This window comes from Mercenaria mercenaria, chromosome 14 (genome assembly GCF_021730395.1).
Source record: "Mercenaria mercenaria strain notata chromosome 14, MADL_Memer_1, whole genome shotgun sequence".
Classification (NCBI taxonomy): domain Eukaryota; kingdom Metazoa; phylum Mollusca; class Bivalvia; order Venerida; family Veneridae; genus Mercenaria; species Mercenaria mercenaria.
The window spans coordinates 69,000,516-69,020,349 of NC_069374.1; the positions used below are offsets into that span (position 1 = coordinate 69,000,516).

At 35.2% G+C, this 19,834-nt stretch overlaps 1 protein-coding gene across 1 annotated transcript in view; it reads right to left on the reverse strand.

The window, feature by feature from the left end:
* Positions 1 to 13,571: 13,571 nt before the first annotated feature.
* Positions 13,572 to 19,834, reverse strand: part of LOC128548567 (uncharacterized) — a 41,833-nt gene continuing 35,570 nt past the window's right edge. Inside the window, exons 4-5 of the mRNA XM_053523820.1 lie at positions 16,166 to 16,664; positions 13,572 to 13,709 (exon numbers count right to left, since the gene is read on the reverse strand). Of these exons, the coding sequence (XP_053379795.1) occupies positions 13,603 to 13,709; positions 16,166 to 16,664 (606 nt within the window). The 3' untranslated portion in view covers positions 13,572 to 13,602. The remainder of the gene's footprint in view (positions 13,710 to 16,165; positions 16,665 to 19,834) is intronic.

The following is a 19,834-nucleotide window of genomic DNA, read 5'->3' on the forward strand; positions in this document are numbered from 1 at the left end:
GGTCAGTTTAAAGATAAGAAATAAAAACAGGTTCATGTCATAGATAAGAATTTATATAATGCATGTATCTAGGACACTTGTATCAAGTAGGTTTACAATTTTAGGTTATATGAATATCTATTATATAATTATATGTTTTTGATATGATGAATGGTCAAAGAAATTGCATGGATAATATTTTTTTAATTATAGAAATAAACAAAATATTGAAAAGAAAAAAGACATGCTGAAAACTTTCGGTTTTAATAATTTCGTGAGTAATGGATGTTTAAAGATGCATCAAGTTTTTAGAGATATCCTGTAGACACAGCGCAGACAGTGAAGTTATTCAACCGCCAGAGATCAGTGGAATCGACATGGCAGTTTTATGGCTTTGTGTGTAATTTGCTTGTTCTCAATAAAAAAGGGTAAGAAAGTTAGGATAATCGCAGTGACTCACAAGGATTAAAAACAATGTAGATACTTGGAATACAAAATAAGTGAATGACTAACAAAAATATCAAATGTTTCGTTCTACTGTAAAACACTGACAGAATTAGTTCTTTCAATATATATTACATGTATATCTGAATTCAAGTACGGAGAGACATTTCACAGTCACCACACGGCACTTTAAATTAATGTTGTGATAATTAGATCCTTTAGAAGCATAAAATGCTTGTACAACACATAACCCTCAAATAACACGAAAACGTGACTGAATTTTCACCAAACACTATTTTGAACGACCTGTTCCCCCATCAATAAACTGTTTTTCTTGAAACTGTAAGTTGCTAAAGTAGCCATAAACTTAAGATTGTTGACGTAATTTCTTTTCCAATGCATCCCATAATTTAAGTAAAAAGTCTGTAGAAAAAGCATTACAGATATTTCGAATTTGAACATACTATTTATTCTGTACGGAGATGCACATATTAAATATAATATGAATTCGGTTCTTCCTGCGTGCAGGAAGTGCAATAAATCTACACGATAATGTGCGACTCGTGAATGAGGTCCAGTATACTCTTCAGTAATATATAGATGGAGACAAAAAAGGCAAGGACAAAAGACCATTAGGAACGGCCACGTTCAAAGAACAAAGGCGCTCATACAGCATTCTGCATCAAAATATGGGTAACTTTATCTGTTTACACACCCACACGCCCACTGTGGCTGGCTTATGCACAAAGTAACACAAACGAATGCAGTAATAACAAAGAAGTAACAAACAGACACAAAACATACATGAAAGAATACAGTAGGGTACTGCCTTGGAAACGGTCATAGCGTGTGCGTTGATGATTGCAATGTAGTTAGTTTTCGCAATCATTATCAAGGTACAATGATAACAAGATATTGTCTATGATTAAACTGTCTGAAGCACAGAGACCAAACACTAAACCTGATTCTCCGTGCAGTATAACCAACACTCTATGCCAGAATTTTTGATGATATGAAATATTTTCCCATCTGCTATATCTTACCATCACAGTTTCTATTTGAGAAGGGCCTGTATGGCTCTGGCTATGTTTACTGTACTCTATGCTTGATAGAAAATCTACTCTTACCTTTCACTTTTCTTAAAAAGAGAGGAAATTCATTTCAAGTAAAGAAGAATTGAAACATAGACAAAAGTAACTCAAGACAGTAGACAAAATGTTATAAGAAGGTTTTCTTATTGAGAAAACGCTGAAGAAGCTTCACCAAGAACTGTTAGCGTTTGAGATATAACAGAGAATACGGACAGTTAATCTGGTACAGCTGAGAAAAAGTGTTGGTTTAGTAAAGCTATGTTGAAGAGACTTCCTATAGTTTCTTTTCATTTCATAGATTTATTTTTTCAAATTTACATATATGATAGGAAAATGTGTGCTGAAAACAAAGAACAAATAAAACAATGGGTCCCCAGGCTTGTTTTGTGAAAAAATTGTTTTGAACACACTCACAGTTGTTGAAATTCCTAGCGGTTTGTTTTACATTTTCATAATTTTCTACTTTTTTAACAAAACATAAATCAAAACAGCAGAAGAGGGTTTATTCTTTTTTAATGATTAATTATATACTTAATTCATATCATAGTCATATTTGTTATACTATATCATTAAAATGATTGGTACAAACAAACAAATATTGTTTCATATTCACTTTCGTGAACTTTTTTCGATGAAAAATGCTCATAGTAAAGAGTATCGTTTATTAACATTTTGAACAAAAACTGTTTCATAGATTATTTTCCAGTTTTCCTTGTGTATAGGTAATTGTTTTATAAACATAAAAATGGCCTAAAATGTATGGGTCACCAGGCTAGATTTTATGCTTGAAATCAACACCTCTTCGGACGAAAACATGGCCTGAACCTGACCAAATTGATTATATCTGCTAGAAGTTTAAAACATCCTTAATCTTTCCTATAATCGAATACTAAATTATCTGAAAGGAGATATTGTCTTATCAATACAAAGTTAAAACATTATATGAACAATATTGTCTTTGAACTCAAACGCGTTGTCAAAACACAGCCACAAATGGCAAATTGCATAATACATGTCAGCCATGATACATGTTCATACATCAAACAATTTGATTACTGATAAAACTAATTGAAAAATGTTATTTTATATAAGATTCCTCATATTAAAGATTGTCTGTCACATTTTCCATAGATAGTACTGGCTGCGCAGGCAGATGCGCAAAAAAACATAGAGGAATTAATATGAGAAAGAGAAAACACGGAAAGGCACTGCCTTAGAATAGTCAGTCTCAGACACACTGCTCTGGATTTTATGCTGGTTAACTGTGGTCAAAACCTAATTGTTGATCCCATCATTGCCGTTTGTTATCAAGATGTATTATTCCAGTTAATAACTTTCAGATATGCAACGTTTCCAGTTTGATAATATATTATTAAGAAATTCAAGCCGAGTTTCTTTTGGCTTGAACACGCTGTGGATGTATACGTATATTTACAGTACCAACTTGAATTCTTTTAAAAGGCTCTTTATTAGTAAGATTATTCAGGATATCAGCACTGTTCTCCAGCAAAGGTCAAAGGTACTTTCTGCAGTGCTTAATCGGTACAAAAATACACCACATTTGTCTGTTACATTTATTTTGTAATATAAAGTATAGGATCACCTATGTTTTGTTTTAATGAATAAAGATATATACATATAAATTATAAAAACAGAGTAGAATCTACTAAATTTTAATAGGTGCAATTTAGAGCACGATATATTAATTAATGTATTACAAATCACAAATAAACCACTTAAGACATAGACATATTTATACTATTATATATTAATCATTACTTAAAACACTATTTTGTATAACTTAAGGAGGTAGATTACCTTAATATCTGTATGTGCTCATGTCCAACCGGAAGCTAACGTAACGATTTACGACGACGATTAAGACAAACTAAATGTGTTTGTATATCCATTCTTCTGAAGAACAATTTTGAACCTGTCTCCGATCTGATGCTTTATGGTTTTTAATAATGCAGAAATGATGAATAAATTGCCGCAGAAACGCTTCAAAACATTGTTGCCTTAAAATGACGTCATCGACGTCATGACGTTACGTGTCAGTTACCGCGCAAAATTAATAGCTGATGTAATTCTCTGCAATTTTTCTTTATTTGAACTATTTTTAAAGGGCCATTATTTGCTGAAAGATTTTTATGAGTCTTTCGCTCTGAATAACGATCAATATTTTGCTTCTTTTATGCAGTTATATTGAAATATGCGGACTGTAAGAAAATGGATGATGGTAACTGATGTTATTGGGAATATAGTTGGATGAAATGTAACTAAATACGGCCATTTTGAAATATAGTTGGCAATACAGTGATTTTTATCCTTTGCTTCCATTGCTTTACTATCAGCCCCTCTCTGTGGAGTAAACATGTGCACAAAGGTTTTGTCACGTATTAGCAAGGTAGAATAACACGACTATCACAGCCTTCGTATGTTTGCAAAAGTTCCCTGGCACATTTAAGGCGTTGTGTCTTTCGCTCCTCAGTGACCAAATGAGATACCCATATGGCGCAAACTTTCTCGGGTCCAAACGCTTTTTAAGAATTGTGTGCACACTGCCTTCTGATATGTCAATACAACCGACAATCGCGCATCCTCTTCGACCAGCAATGTTTGCCTTGGTAACAGAGGTTTTAGGTCAAGCAGAACGTGTATCATCTTCGACAAATAATTTCCCAGCTTTAAAAGCTTTAAACCATCTTAATTCTGTAAGAACTGAAATCGCATGAGGTCATTATATACCACACAAGTTATCAAATGTCTGCTTTGAATCTATATCAAGCCTAATGCGGCATTTAATATAGCTACAAACTGTCTTTTCGTCCATTTTACAATTATGAAAAGTAAATTGATCAGTGCATATGACTGCATGTATTTCATTTTGAAATAACCAGGTCGTTTATAAAGCAGTTTGTACGAGATAAACGGTTGTAGTAGGTATGTATATTCATTTCAAAAATACCTGAGATAAATCTACGAAAGCCTATTATTAACAGAAATGTTTGCAGGACCGCCGTAGGCAATTTCGCTGTATGTTTATGTAGCAATAATTGCGAATCGTGTAAGAATTTCCTTTAGAGTGAGATATGTACAGTGATTTAAACAGATACAGTTTTGTTTTTTTCATGAAATTTAGTCAGAAAAAAATAAAAATATAAATATATATTTATAAAAAACAGGAATTTGCATAACAGATCTTGTTTTTAAAGTTGCATCAGTTTTAAAGATGCATTAACAAATGATAAATGTTTATATATGTTAAATATAGATATTGTAAATAGTAGATTTGTAAACAGTAAATTGTCTAAATAACGTTTGATTAATATTGAACAAATGACGTGTAAAATAAATCACTGATAAAATTGAATACTTTTGCTATTTCAGCATTGGTTGGTCTTTTTCTATAGTCTGTTATGATTTAAGAAACATAATCTTGTGGAATCTCCAGTCTATTCTGTATCACCTTTCTGGCACTATTTCAACTATTGTAACTCATCATGATGACATTTCAGGGAGTTATTGCTACACCTCCATTGTAATAAATAAATTTTGTTTACTGACACTTTGTGAAACAATGAACATAATCTCTGTAGGATAAGAACAATTGAAATTCAATTATACCCTACCCCCAGCAATTGTGCTCAAACACGTTTACAACTGGGTGCACTGAGACAATCGCAATTAAAATGGTTTGGCTAAAGCATCATTTTTAGTTTCTCTCCAACATACGTTCAAAGTGGGCCGCATAGTCCCTGCTGGTGCTAAAAACAGAAAAATCTTTGAACAATTGCTTTTCATTTTCCGTTTGACGGATCTTTTTCAAACTTGATTTGTACCATTCTTGTAAGTATCTCTCTTAATTTTATTCAAATGGGGATACCTTTCACCTTTTAAGGTTACTAAAGCTAAATGATTTCTTCTCATGATGTGATTATATTTCTTAATAGGAGAGCGCAGATTTACGGATCTCGGGGCTGCGAGTCCAATTCCTAGGCGGGGCGTATTTTATCCGTGACAGTTAGATAAAAGACATTATGTTAAACACCATTCGTCCTCCTTCTGTTTCATATGGGAAAGTTGGCAGTTACTTGCGGAGAACAGGTTTATACTTGTACAGAATCCAGGAACACCAATTAGGTTAACTGCCCGCCGTTAAATAACTGAAATACTGTTGAAGAACGCGTTAAACCCAAAAGAAACAAACAAATAGCATCGTTATAAGGACTTCTCTTCATATTGTTCAAATGTGGGGACTTGATCCCTTTTTGAGTCGCTAGAACTATAACCAGCAATACGTTAAAACAACTTCTTCTCATGAAGCGCTTGATGCATCTTATTAAATTCTTCTAAAGCCTTCAGTTAATTTTCTTCTTATTGGTACTTGGTCCATTTAATTTTAAAGTGACTTTTATCTAAAACTAGAATTATCTTTAAATTACTTCTGTTCCACGAACTTCATTAAATTTGGTCAGTTGCAATCTTGTAGGGATTCTCTCAAGTTGTTAAAATGTGGGGGTGGTGGGAGAGGGGCACAATTATATACGTCAGGATATATGTCATCTTAGAATAAAGATAATTCGAGTGGTGGCAGAAAACAAGCAATCAGAATACTTTATCATTTTATACAATTTATTTCTCAAAATTATTATCAATAAATTAATAATGATGAATGCCTAATAAATCAATTATGATAGAAATTTGCGACAATGTGCATATTCTAAACAAGAATATCAACTGCAAAGTAAGAATTATAAATAAAGTTATTATTAATAATTAATAAAGTCTAATCAAGTTTTACATTGTAGAAAAAATTCGAACCAAACGTGCAGAACTACCTTAATCATAAAATAAAAAGATTTTTTCCGTGAATATAGAATATCTCACCTCAAAGTGAGAAAATTTTCAATTTTCACTCTCGCTACGAGCTCATGAAATTATTTGAAATTTTCTCATTTTCAGTGAGATATACTCCATATTCACGCAAAACAAACAAATATCCTCTATATATTACCAATAATACCTTCATGCATATGAAACATATTTTTAAATTTAAACTCAGTAAATGTAGTGGCTTAATGTTGTTATATTTACTGATTCTTTGGAATCATGTAGAGCATTAAAATTGGCAAATACACGTATAGAATTCTTCATAAGCCGGTGCAAGGGGGGTTGCACATTTCACTTGGTTGTATTATCTGCTTTCAAAGGATCTTCTCAACGATTTTATGCATATTGTATTTGAAACACCTATTTAAATTTAAAACTTTGCATGACATTGCATCTATTAATGGTATTGCATGATCACGTTCAGGAAATACAGTAAACAAATTGTTTACAAAAGTCATCATACAAAACTTGATATCTCAGTACCTCAAGTCCTTTAGATTACCGAAATATATTTAACAAACTTGCATTTTGTGTAGGTTTTCTTTGTATCAATAAATTAATTTTGTAGGTAATTGACATAAAACAATGAAAAGAAATTAATGCGCAGAGCGCTTGAATATAGGTATGAGAAATGTATACAGATAATAGTTCGAAAGAAAGTTTCAATGTAATATGTATATGTATATTTAGCGTCTCGTCCATATACATATAAAAATAAACAACAGTTAAAGAGATACACACAGTTTAAAATAACAATGTACATGATCATTCACTTTAAAACTTTCAGAGACAATTTAGAATTTGACATTTGCATTCACACCACAGGTAAACAACTTTCAGTTTGACAAAACTTCTAAAATTATCTATCCATGTTTTAGGGAAAAAACAAAAATTGAGCCGCGCCATGAGAAAACCAACATAGCGGCTTTGCGACCAGCATGCATCCGCGCAGTCTGGTCAGGATCCATGCTGTTCGCTAAAGGTTTCTCTAACTTAAGTAGGCTTTGAAAGCGAACAGCATGGTTCCTGGCCAGACTGCGCGGATGCGCAGGCTGGTCTGGATCCATGCTGGTCTCAAACCCACTATGCTGGTTTTCTCATGGCACTGCTCAATTAATTAGACTAAAACGGCTATCTACCAAACTTAGCCTTGTAACAATATACACACAATACAACAAAAACTACAAAATACTAGTTAACATACAAAACTTTCGATGTTAGGTGCACCTGGGGCCTCCGTGGCCGAGTGGTTTAGGTCGCTGACTTCAAATCACTTGCCCCTCATCGATGTGGGTTCGAGCCTCACTCGGGGCGTTGAATTCTTCATGTGAGGAAGCCATCCAGCTGGCTTACGGAAGGTCAGTGGTTCTACCCAGGTGCCCGCTCTTGATGAAATAATGCACGGAGGGGCACCTGGGGTCTTCCTCCACCATTAAAGCTGGAAAGTCGCCATATGGCCTATCGTGTGTCGGTGCGACGTTAATTCCAAAAAAAAAAGGTGCACCATAAACCGGTTTAAGCTCCCCAGTGGTGGTTTTGCCACTGACCGTTCCATGGCGGAAATTCAGCAAATGTTGCTATGTATTTAAATGCAATAACTATATGTGTCGGTGCGACGTTAAATCCAAAAAAAAAGTGCACCATAAACCGGTTTAAGCTCCCCAGTGGTGGTTTTGTCACTGACCGTTCCATGGCGGAAATTTAGCAAATGTTGCCCTGACCAGTTCTAGCACTATCCCCTTAATATTATCCATTTAGTAGAGTGTTAATTATACAAAAAACGTTTTACCCATTTATGACCCAATTTCTTCACTTTTGCTCGAACCCGCGTTCTTTAGGCCATTTCCAAGGTTGTACTTTGTCCTCTGACAGAATTCTCAATTTCGAATATGATTGTCTTGTTCAGACATCTATGTGAACCACCACATGTAATACTAGTATAATGCAAAGTTTCTCATTCGATTTACACCTGGACTTCAAGTAAAGTCTTCGTTTTCTCATTTTTTCCTTTTTGTGGAACTATAACTCCTTTTCCCCTAATTAGACACAGATCATTTCTTACTAAAATATGGACGTGTGTCACTTTTCCGCAGCTTCCTTTGCAGCAAAAGTGAAAGCAATTTGGACAAAAACGGATTGTTTTTCTGTGTACATTGATGTAAGCGCATCTCACTAAGTTGCCCTTTTCTTTATATCACAGGATCCGGGTCCTTCTTTTGTGACTCCATCGACTTTGGAACCATCCTTGTACATAAGAATGTAACCTGCTAAAATGAGTGTTTAGTGTTGTATTGTAGCTGCAGCTACAGTTGGAATATGTTTATCTTCCCATTCCAGCCCTAGCAGTTGAGTTGTTAGTGGTCTGATATGATCAGGAAAAATCTCTTTCCACACTGGTATCGATTAATTCACTATCGGCATGATCGGCGCAGTCCACTTTGCAGATTATACTGGCAGCCTTAATTGTTTCTTTTCTATTCCTTATTTTAAGTATTCCCAAAATAAGTTTTCATTTTAGTTACAGACTTATTCCGGGTTCTGTCTATAGTTGGTTCGAAGTAACACGGCTAAATAGAGAATAATAGGTTAGTGCCGCAGATGAGAAAGTTTATCTGGCGAGGTGGAGGAGGTTATCGGGTGAGCCGAAGGCGAACCTGATAACGTCCGGAGCCGAGCCAGATAAACTTTCTCCATCTTAGGCACTAACCTATTATTCTATTTATCTTGTCATTACTTCATTTTCCGATATTTGGCAATTTATTTTACAAAAATAAGTGTGCGACAACCATTTCAATGACGTCATATTCGTAATGACGTCACTTATAAAATGACGTAATCACCGACAAAATTGCAATAACTTCTGCGTTTTTGAATAAAAACTCATTATTTGACCACTCATTTTCTTAGTTCGGACATTTCCAACACAATGGTGAGTGTTTCAATGCAAAATTTCTTATGAGAACAATATCGATCATAAGGTCACATGATCAACTGACCGTATATCACTGGTCACGTGTCAACTGACGGTATATCAAGAAAGATATACGGCACCCTGATATCGGGTCGAAAATACTGCAAGTGACAGGATAATAACTGTTAACGATGTCCCTGTCTTTAACTCAAGCAGCGTATCCACTTAACCATCATCAGTGTCCACGATGTTTTGCTTCCCTGTTCATGCGACTGTCCTTTGTTTTCTCAGGCCTTTTCCGATCTCAGCTTTATGCCTCCGTTGGATGTGTCCTTTATGAAACAGTTGTAACACATACCCTTTTAGTATAGACATTCCTCTTGCTTTTGGGATGTACTTCTGCAGAAGTAACATAAATTTATAAGTTTTGTTGTATTTATACAGCTTTCTTGTAATGACTTACATTTCTTCCTCCATCGTATGCTCGCTGAAATTGTACATAACTTTATACATAGCAGCTTCCCAGAGATATTTTCTGTTTCTGCAGCTGGCTGTATTAACATTCACATTTTGCTCTTCTCTCAATTATGTCATCATTTATATAACCTAGTTTGTCTCTTAACAGTTATTCCAGTGTTCCTATAATCTTCTCATTAAATTTCTCAGTTCTGCAACATAGTCTGCTGAAGTCTTACTTTGAAGTCTATTCTGAAATTTGTATTGGTGAACTTTTTCACATAGTGATACTGTTGTAATACTCCCTTTAGTAAGACTATTTTCCTGACTTAAAAGGAAATTATTCATATAGAGTTTATTAAAATCACAACAGCAATATTTGGGTGCCATGTGGCGGCCGTAAAAAGTCTCGAGTACCTGGATTCTGTGTTATTACATAATATGATCCTTGTGTCTAATAACTGTATAATAGTATTTTTTAAGCCAGTGCTAGAGGCGTGGTCGGTGTTGCGCTCTTCTTTACCTCTCATGAAAAAACTCAGTCCAACTGATTCTACACATATTGTGCTTGGTTGCATTCTATGCTTCCATAGGAGTTTCTAAGTGTTTGTTTAACAACGCTGGAATGTATTCATGTCATTGTTTACATGGTAATAATATTTGCAGATATATAAACTCATATTGTCTATATTTAGTCTGTTTCCATATGAATAGGTTTCAACAAGTATCAAGTCTTCGGAAATTTCTTTTATATCTGCCCAATACGACTCACAGGCTAGTGTGACGAATGATATGCACATACTCTGAATACAACTTCTGCGATAAAGGTGAGTAACGTTATATACAATAAAACGCAGTGGTTTCCAAGCGAATATATGCACATTGTTAGTAAATGGCTATACTTTGACAAACAGATTCCCAGAGTCATCTACACGTAACGGTCAAAGATTCTACTTTGTATTTTTTTTTAAACATTGGCGTGTAAACATTGTATAAGGGCTGTACAACGATACCACTTTGCAACGCAGTATCTCAAGGGCTCTTATCTAGTGCTGAGGTCAAGTCTATCATTTCCATACCAAGTTGTGATAAATGAAGGTGATGACCTGATATAGTTTTGCACGCTCAATGATCCCTCTCCAAAACATCTGAATAGCATTACAGATACAGGATATTGGCATCTCTCAACGGCATCGATAAAGTGTTGTAAGGGTCCACTTCCTATCTGAACACCATCCATTCTGACATATTTCCGAACATAGACAGAGTTGTCCCGTCTCATTTGAGGCAAGTGTAAGACGCTTCTTGGCGCGCGAGCATTGCCTGCAACTGTTGTATTGGAGAATACTAATGTTATATGTTGCTCACATTTCAACAGGGTATCTAATAGCATTAGGTATGTGCTGGCTGCTATAGTTGACATCCTCACTTCAACAGTTTTCATTCCGTATCCTGAACAATCTTCTAAGAGCGTTCTATTCCTTGTCGACTGCCGCTGTTGTCTGTTGTCATTGATCAGATTTAAACGCCAAAAACATAATAAAACTATTTGTTCATGTCTTAACACTGTATTTACAAGCATTTGTAATGATGTGTTTGTCAGTGAAATACCTGCCAACTGAACGCTCTGGAGTTGTTTCATTTCGGGTTGGAGAGCAAGTGACCTCGTACCGAAGTTAGCATCATAGATTTCAACCTCTTTTAAATGTATCAGTTTAGGGACTTTATTCAACAAAGCGGTCACATCTTCATGCGACTCCAGATCCGTACATATCAGTGTATGTAGTTTTACGGGTAGACATCTGAACACATCTGAAGCAACACCAGCAGGAAGGCCACTTATACTACAATATTTCAAAGATGCAAAATTACCCTCAATTTGTGACAATGCTAAACGATCCAGATCTAAAGTCTGCAAATTTCCATGCAATTGTAATTGTGTGATTTGTATTTCTGATAATTGAAGTTGTTGTAAGTTTTTGTTTACTTTCAGTTCTTTCAACGGTATGTCTTGCAGGTTTAGCTGCTTGAGATTGTCGTTTAATGTTAGTTTGGACAGAGGCATGTTCAAAACTGTAACCTCTTGTAAGTTTTTGTGCTGTGAAAGGTTAAGCGTTAGACTGCACAATTTTCGATGTCTGTGTTTATTGCATGTTATATCTTCCAGGTACAGATATTGTAAATGCGTTTGTTGTTGAACATTTTCTACAAACTTCATAAGCTTGTTGTGAGGTACTATGATTTCACGCAAATACAGTGCTTCCAAATAAACCATGTTTGTAATCGTATCGATAAGTCCTGGTTCCAGCAACGTGTCGTCAGGACAAACGTTGTGACAAGATGACAAGCACTTCAAACAAGTTGTTGACCTTTTGAGCAAACAATGCAATTCATTGAGGGCATGTTTTGTATCCACATTCAAAGTACATACAGACTGTATTTCTAAATCAGTACACGCATCATCTGCCATGTTCATGTTAGATGTGAAAATATTTAGAGATTTAATGTTGTGGTAATTTGTTTCAATCAGACTTTTCAAGGAAAAGGAATAAGAATCTTCATTGCTTGAAAAGTCAACGAAAACATCTTCTAAGGTAAACTGTATGTCATCATGTCCATTATCTTTGCTTTCAGTAGCACAGCTTACAATCATATCCTGTACTTCTTTTATTTGTCTATATTCGTCATCATTTCTTGAAAAGTACTTACTTCTGAATGCGATGGTACGGGCGTCTTTCCTTATCACAACTTGTAATGCCTGTAATAATGCTGACGTTGGGTCTAGGCCACTCAAAAACATGTAAACTGTTCCCATCTCTAGAACATCAGATAATGAACTACATCTCTTATGAACTTTCTTTGCAGTTTCATCGTCTTGGAAATTGGACTGTACATATAGAGCAGCAAAATATTCCTGTATAGTTTTATGGTAAAACGTGTAACTATACATTTTTCTTCTCGCTCCAACGTACACTGCGTGTCGCGACAATAAACCTGAGTGTAAGCATACTGAAAGGATTTCCTCAGATGTAGCATTTTCATCTGCTGGAAGATATTTCAATGCCAAAGCTTCATCGAACACGAGAGAGGATTCCTTGTTTTCTGCGAATAAGGTTTCAAATGCTAGTTTTCCCAGTTTTAACATAAGGTCATAGTATGTTCCACAGGAAGGCGATTTAAAGCCGACATGACTTGTAGATCTTTCTTTCTTAAATTTGCTAAGAAGTTGAGGAGACTTATTCTCAGTAACTGTAAACAAATCAGCTATCATATCACGATAAATCTCGCATTGAGTATTACCAATTCTCCCTGTCATATTCCACAGATATATCAGTTGTACAAACATGACAGGTTTGTCATGAAAGTGTGTTAATTTCTTTGCTTTGAGCAAATTTCGGAATTTTTGACATGCATCATTTACATCTGAAACATCGCTTGTCAAACATTGCCTTTCTTTAAACAAAAGAAATATTTTAGGTAAGAGCTCTTCTGTACATACTTTGGATACGTTTTTTATTTGAATGTGCTGATCAATTTGTGTTGAATTTAGAGGAAGCATGCAGAATTTCCAAGGACGTGATGTTGTCAAGTATGTGCACTTTTCTCTTGCTTTTCTCTTCGGTATCAAAACAGCCGGTTCCGATGAGGCCCATTCATCCAATCCATCTAAGACTATCAAGCAATTATGTCCGTGTAAAATCCTTTCAAGAGCTTCAGAAGTGTATGCGGTTTGTCTTGCTAATTCGGATGTCATATTCATTATTATAACGTCAACTTTGATGTCAGTTGTTTCTCGTAGAAAAACGACAAAAAGAAACTCAAACTTTTTCATCTGGTCGACAAGGATAAGGGGACTTCGCTTTCTTCAAGCGCAGGTGAGACAGGAATTGTTTTACATTTTTCCCTGTAGTATGTTACGAGATCAGCCTGTAAATCTGAAAATCAAAAGCAGTTTTAGTATTTTAGTATCTTTCTTAACTGCTCTCTCTCTCTCTCTCTCTCATCAATAAGTGTCACACATTAGCCAATCATTACGTTACTGAGATTATAAATTTCACAACAAAAATCTTGTAGAATAAACAAAATATATTTTTATGTTTCTAATCAAGTTAATAATTCAGAACCTCTCTGGGTGATATTAAAGTTTTTTCATAGTTTGATTTGATCGCAGACTATTCTTGAAGGAATTGTCAAATAACTTAGATTCCACTGTTCAAGTTTATCGCATTTGTTATGAGGCTTTAAGTTTGATCGAGCCCACCTCCCATTATAAAATCGATTGTGTCATTAGAGGAGGTGTCGTAGCGTAAATATTAACTTCTTCGACGTTATTGCAAAAGCTTTGGAATCGCAGCCCTCTATGACAGTGTAAGGCCATGACAAAAATAGTTTTGAAACCTTATTTCGATGACATTTCTCGCAAAAGTAAACGCATGATTTCTACCAGGTGTTGGGATATAATGTGTCTGCCTGCTAACCTTTTAGAAATAAAAAATTTTCACGAAGTACAGATCACTATTAATATCTTAACATTATATGGACATACTTTTATCAATTATTATAAGGGTTATGTTCATTTGCTCCTTGTTCCAAATTTCAGTTTGATTTCTGCATTATGGTACAATATCATAATGTTGATATTACAAGGATAAAGCTTAAAGAGTTTTCTATATGATGTTATTCCGAGTTACGGAAGGGTACACAGTTGAAAACTCTACTGTTCAGTGAAATATGTATCAAAGGAGTTAAAAATGAAATGATGCCATAGTGTATATATATATATCTATATACATACATATATATATATATATATATATATATATATATATATTCAAAAAGACATTTCCTTCAATCTTTTTCCCTCTATATACAATGCCAAATGCCAAATATTTCTACAGTATATTTGTTGGCTTATCACTGTACTTACTCTGTATTTCAATTTTGAAATGGTAGTAATTTAAAACTGGAAAGGTTCACAAAGGAAGACGTATAAAGTGTAAACTAAACCATTTGAGGATACCGCCACTTAGAAAGCTGGCATTAACGGACTGCATGACTGTAATATTTCGGCCTTGTTTATTCCGGTTTCAGAGCCGAAAACTCTTACAATAAGGTGAAGGCCTCAACAGACGGTAGGTTTTTGTTGTACAACACCAATTAAATGTAAGATATTATGGGTGGACGGATAGCTCAGTGGTTTGCACACTGGCCTTTTAATCCTGAGGTCGGGGGTTCGATCCCCGGCAGCTACTCGGGAATTTCAGAAACGCTTTTCAGTGTTTCCCACCCAACCCAACCAGAGGTGTACTGGTCAGGAACCCAGGCAATCCTTGCGTGTATCAGTGCTATACACTGGGAACGTTAAAGAACCAGGCTGTCTATTCGCAACGAGCTAGGCTAAGTTAGCCGGACAAGCCTGTATCTGATTTCTGATCTCTCTCTGTCGTGGGGGCTTTGTCTCGCTCTGTCCCTCTGGTCAGATCGCTCTGTGTCTATACTAGTAGGGGATGAATTATGCGCCCTGTGTGGCTGCATTTGAACTATGTAAAGCGCCTTTGAACGTGAAATTGATCATGAAAAGGGCGCTATATAAATCTGGTATAATAACAATAATAATAATATACAGCCAAATAATATATTAATGTGTACGATGCTATTCCTTGATTTCGTAAATCTTAAGTCTTGACTTACAGATTAGGACATGTTCTATTTCGTAAGTTTTGCCTTACGCACCACCCGTGTTGACAAGCAACAAATTGGTAAATAATTAGTTGATAACAGGCAACAGAATGAAATTCCAGAAGTAATTGCCCAAACAATAAACAAAAATCTGAAAATAAAATGGCTTCAAATGCATAATGGATTAAGGATGACACTGAAAAGTTGAATGATTTGAGCCGCGCTATGAGAAAGCCAACATAGTGCATTTGCGACCAGCATCCGCGCAGTCTGGTCCATGCTGTTTGCTAACGGTTTCTCTAATTGTAATAGGTTATGAAAGCAAACATCATGAATCCTGACCAGTCTACGCGGATGCACAGGCTGGTCTGGATCCATGCTGGTCGCAACGCCATTATGTTGTTTTTCTCATGGCGTGGCTCATTTGTGTCATGCGTAATCAAATTCATGGGACATAAAAAGGTGAATATTCTTTTTTATTATTTATGGTTACATTCTTTTCGGTACCTGATGCACTATGTTTACTAGGTAAATCTCTATGATTTATATGGGAGTAGAATACTGTCTGAATGTGAAAAATGTACTATTTTAAAAATGTACATCTTAGAGATAATTGATGTTGTACAACTAGAACCTACCGTCTGTTGAGGCCTTGACGAAGCTTGAAAAAATGCTACTAAGGAAGTGACGAAAAACAACTAATTTATTTTACCTTGCTGTAGTTTGTTGTATTTATCTGCATCTTTCTGTGCAGAATGTGCGGTCTTTCTTTTTGTTATCTTCTCTAAAGCGCCATCGGTCGCTTTAGCTATGGTCGCCACTCCTTCATCAGTTGTTTTTATCACTTTCCTTTTTCCTCTTTCTGTTTCTTCTTCAATAGTCTTCACACTTTTTTCTGTTTCTAGTAATACTCTTTTCTTACCCCTTTGAGTCTGTGCATGAATCTTTTCTAGGGACTCTTTGGTTGATTCTTCAATTTTGCTTAAAGCAGACGAAACAACTCTTTTCAGAAGAGACATTGAAATGCTTTTGTGCCTTCTTATAGCAAGCAAAGATTTCTTTATCTCCTTTATCAGTTCCAATTTTTGCTTCTCATGGTTTTTCTGCTGTTTTTCACTTTCGGATTTTATTCTGTACTGCACAGCCTTTGCAACATCATCTAACACTTTTTTAATATCTTCTTTATCGATGACAAGCGTATCATTCTGAAGCTGAAATATATATGACCGTTACTCTGAAAGCGATTCGGATTTCGGACAAATAGTTGGTGATTATTTGGAACCTGGAGTACTATAGAGATAAGGAGGAAGGGGCCTCCGTTGCCGAGTGGTTAAGGCCGCTGACTTCAAATCAACTGCAACTCATCGATTTGGGTTCGAGCCTCACTCGGGGCGTTGAATTCTTCATGTGAGGAAGCCATCCAGCTGGCTTACGGAAGGTTGGTGGTTCTACCCGGGTGCCTGCTCGTGAAGAAATAATGCACGGAGGGGCGCGGAGGTTCTTCCTCAACCAGTTAAAGCTGGAAAGTCGCCATATGACCTATCATGTTTCGGTGCGACGTTAAATCCAACACAAAAAGATAAGGAGGAAAGAGGATTTTCTTTCTTTTTATTTGGCGCTGATTAGTCTGTTTACATTGAATATCTATTTGTCTTCTTAAAATGGATGAAACCCGTAGTGCTTTTATCCATTATCAATGAAAGCTGAAAATACATACAACTCATTATACATCAAAACATAATGCTGGAAATGTCCTAAGGAAAAGTGTAATAAATGGAAATTATTGGACATCTAATGAGAAGGCTTTTGAAATCATATTGCAAAAAGACAAGAGGAACCTTAATGCAAATTGTCAGAAATAAGACAATAAGACATAACAAGATGGCCAAGATGCCCCTAGGTCGCTCACCTGAGAAACAACCCATAACAGTGTAAACATGTTTTACCTAGTGATTTCATGGAAACAAATATCCTGGCCAATTTTAATTAAGATTGGACCAAAAATGTGGCCTCTTGAGTTTAAACAAGTATTTCCTTAGATATGACCTAGTGACCTAGTTTCTGACTCCAGATGACCAATATTCAAAATTGACCTAGATTTTATCAAGGCAATCATTCTGGCCAAATTTCAGGAAGATCAAATGAAAAATACAGTCTCTATCGCATACACAAGGTTTTTTCTTTGATTTGACCTAGTGACCCCAGATAATCCATATTCAAATTTAATCTAGATTTTATCAAGGCAATTATTCCAACCAAATTTCATGAAGATCAATTAAACAATACAGCTTCTATTACATACACAATGTTTTTCTTTGACTTGACCTAGTGACCTACTTTTTGACCCAAGATGGCTTATATTCAAACCTGATCTAGATTTCATCAAGGCAATCATTCTGACAAAACTTCATGAAGATCAGTTGAAAAATACAGCCTCTGTCACATACACAAGGTTTTTCTTTGATTTGACCTAGTGACCTAATCTTTGACCCCAGATGACCTATTTTCGATCTTGACCTAGATTTTATCAAGGAAATCATTCTGACCAAATTTCATGAAGATCATTTGAAAAATACAGTCTCTATCGCATACACAAGTTTTTTTTATTTGACCTAGTTTTTAACCCCAGATGACCCATTTTCAAACTTGGCCTAGATTTAATCAAGGCAATTATTCTGACAAAATTTCATGAAGATCGTTTGAAAAATACAGCCTCTATGGCATACACAATGTTTTTCTTTGATTTGACCTAGTAACCTAGTTTTTGACCCCAGATGACCCATTTTCAAACTTGACCTAGATTTTATCAAGGCAATCATTCTGACCAAAATTCATGAAGATCAGTTGAAAAATACAGCCTCTATCGCATACACAAGGTTTTTCTTTGATATAACCTAGTGACCTAGTTTTTAACCCTAGATGACCCATTTTCGAACTTGACCTAGATTTTATCAAGGTTATAATTCTGACAAAATTTCATGAAGATCAGTTGAAAAGTACAGCCTCTATCGCATACACAAGCTAAAACAGACAGACAGACGATAGACAGACGACGGACACCGGACATCGAGCGATCACAAAAACTTGCTCAGGTGAGCTAAAAACACATTTTTATCTCCGTTTAAATGGTGGGAACTATTTTGTTTGGGTCACACATTAAACCGGAAAGCCGCCTAAAACCGGAATACACCGGAATACACTTTATATAACCGGAAAACGCCTGTAATTTTTAATTTAACGCATTTTTGAAGGTTTTTCTTGACAGAATTCAACCATATATAACATAAATAATTAACTTACGAAAGGAAAATAAAATACGTTCGCGGAAAACGATTTTATATGAGATTGCAATTCGGCGAGCGCGTGGGAAATTTCAATAACCGAAATACACCCGTATTTCTCCGACAAAATTGTATTTTTATAGGGGTTTATGACAAAATTCAAATATATATAACACGAATAATTAATTTACAAAAGGAAATTAAAATACATTAGCGCATAACTTTTTATACGGGATCGAAATTCGACGAGAGCACGGGAATTTTGCGCATTCGTGAATGAATTTGCATGACCATACACCCGTATTTCTTCGACAAAATAATGGTATTTGTTGGGATTTATGACAAAATTCATATTTATGTAATATAGATAATTAATTTACAATTGGAAATTAAAATACATAAGCGCTTAACGTTTTATACGTGACTGAAATTCGACGAGAACACGGGAAGTCTGCGCATTCGTGAATGAATTTCCATTACCTAATATACGCCCGTATTTCTTTAATAAATCGTATTTTTGTAGGGTTTTGACAGAATTCATATATAACATAAATAATTAATTTAGAAAAGGAAATTAGAATACGTTTGTGCAACAAAAGTTGCAGCAGATAATAAACGTTCAGACACAATTTACGCAGTGTTTTCTCTTATGAATTTTCAGAAGAAAAAAAGTTTTATAACCGCTTCATTTGTAAATTTATACAAGTACAACGAGAGGCAAATACTGATTATTAATAATAATGTGACACGTCTGGCGAAAGGGTAATTGTTGGATATATACTGAACAGCAAATGAAACTATCCAGTTTTATAACTGGGGTATTTCTTATTTAAAAACTTTAATTTATAAATCACATGCGTTTTTCATATCATATTACACTTGAAGAACTTCACGTGTAAATTTTATAAAAATCAATCAACCGTGAAGTCCCACAATAGCCGTTTTGCACGAAATTCACGTGCACCTGTAATTAACAATTTTCGTTGTGAAATTTTAATGTCATTGGAAATATTGGTAATTGGCTAACTCGAAAAACAGCATAAAGTTTTAAAAAATGTGTTGGTTGCATCGCACGACTGAATCAAATTCAGCGCGAGCGC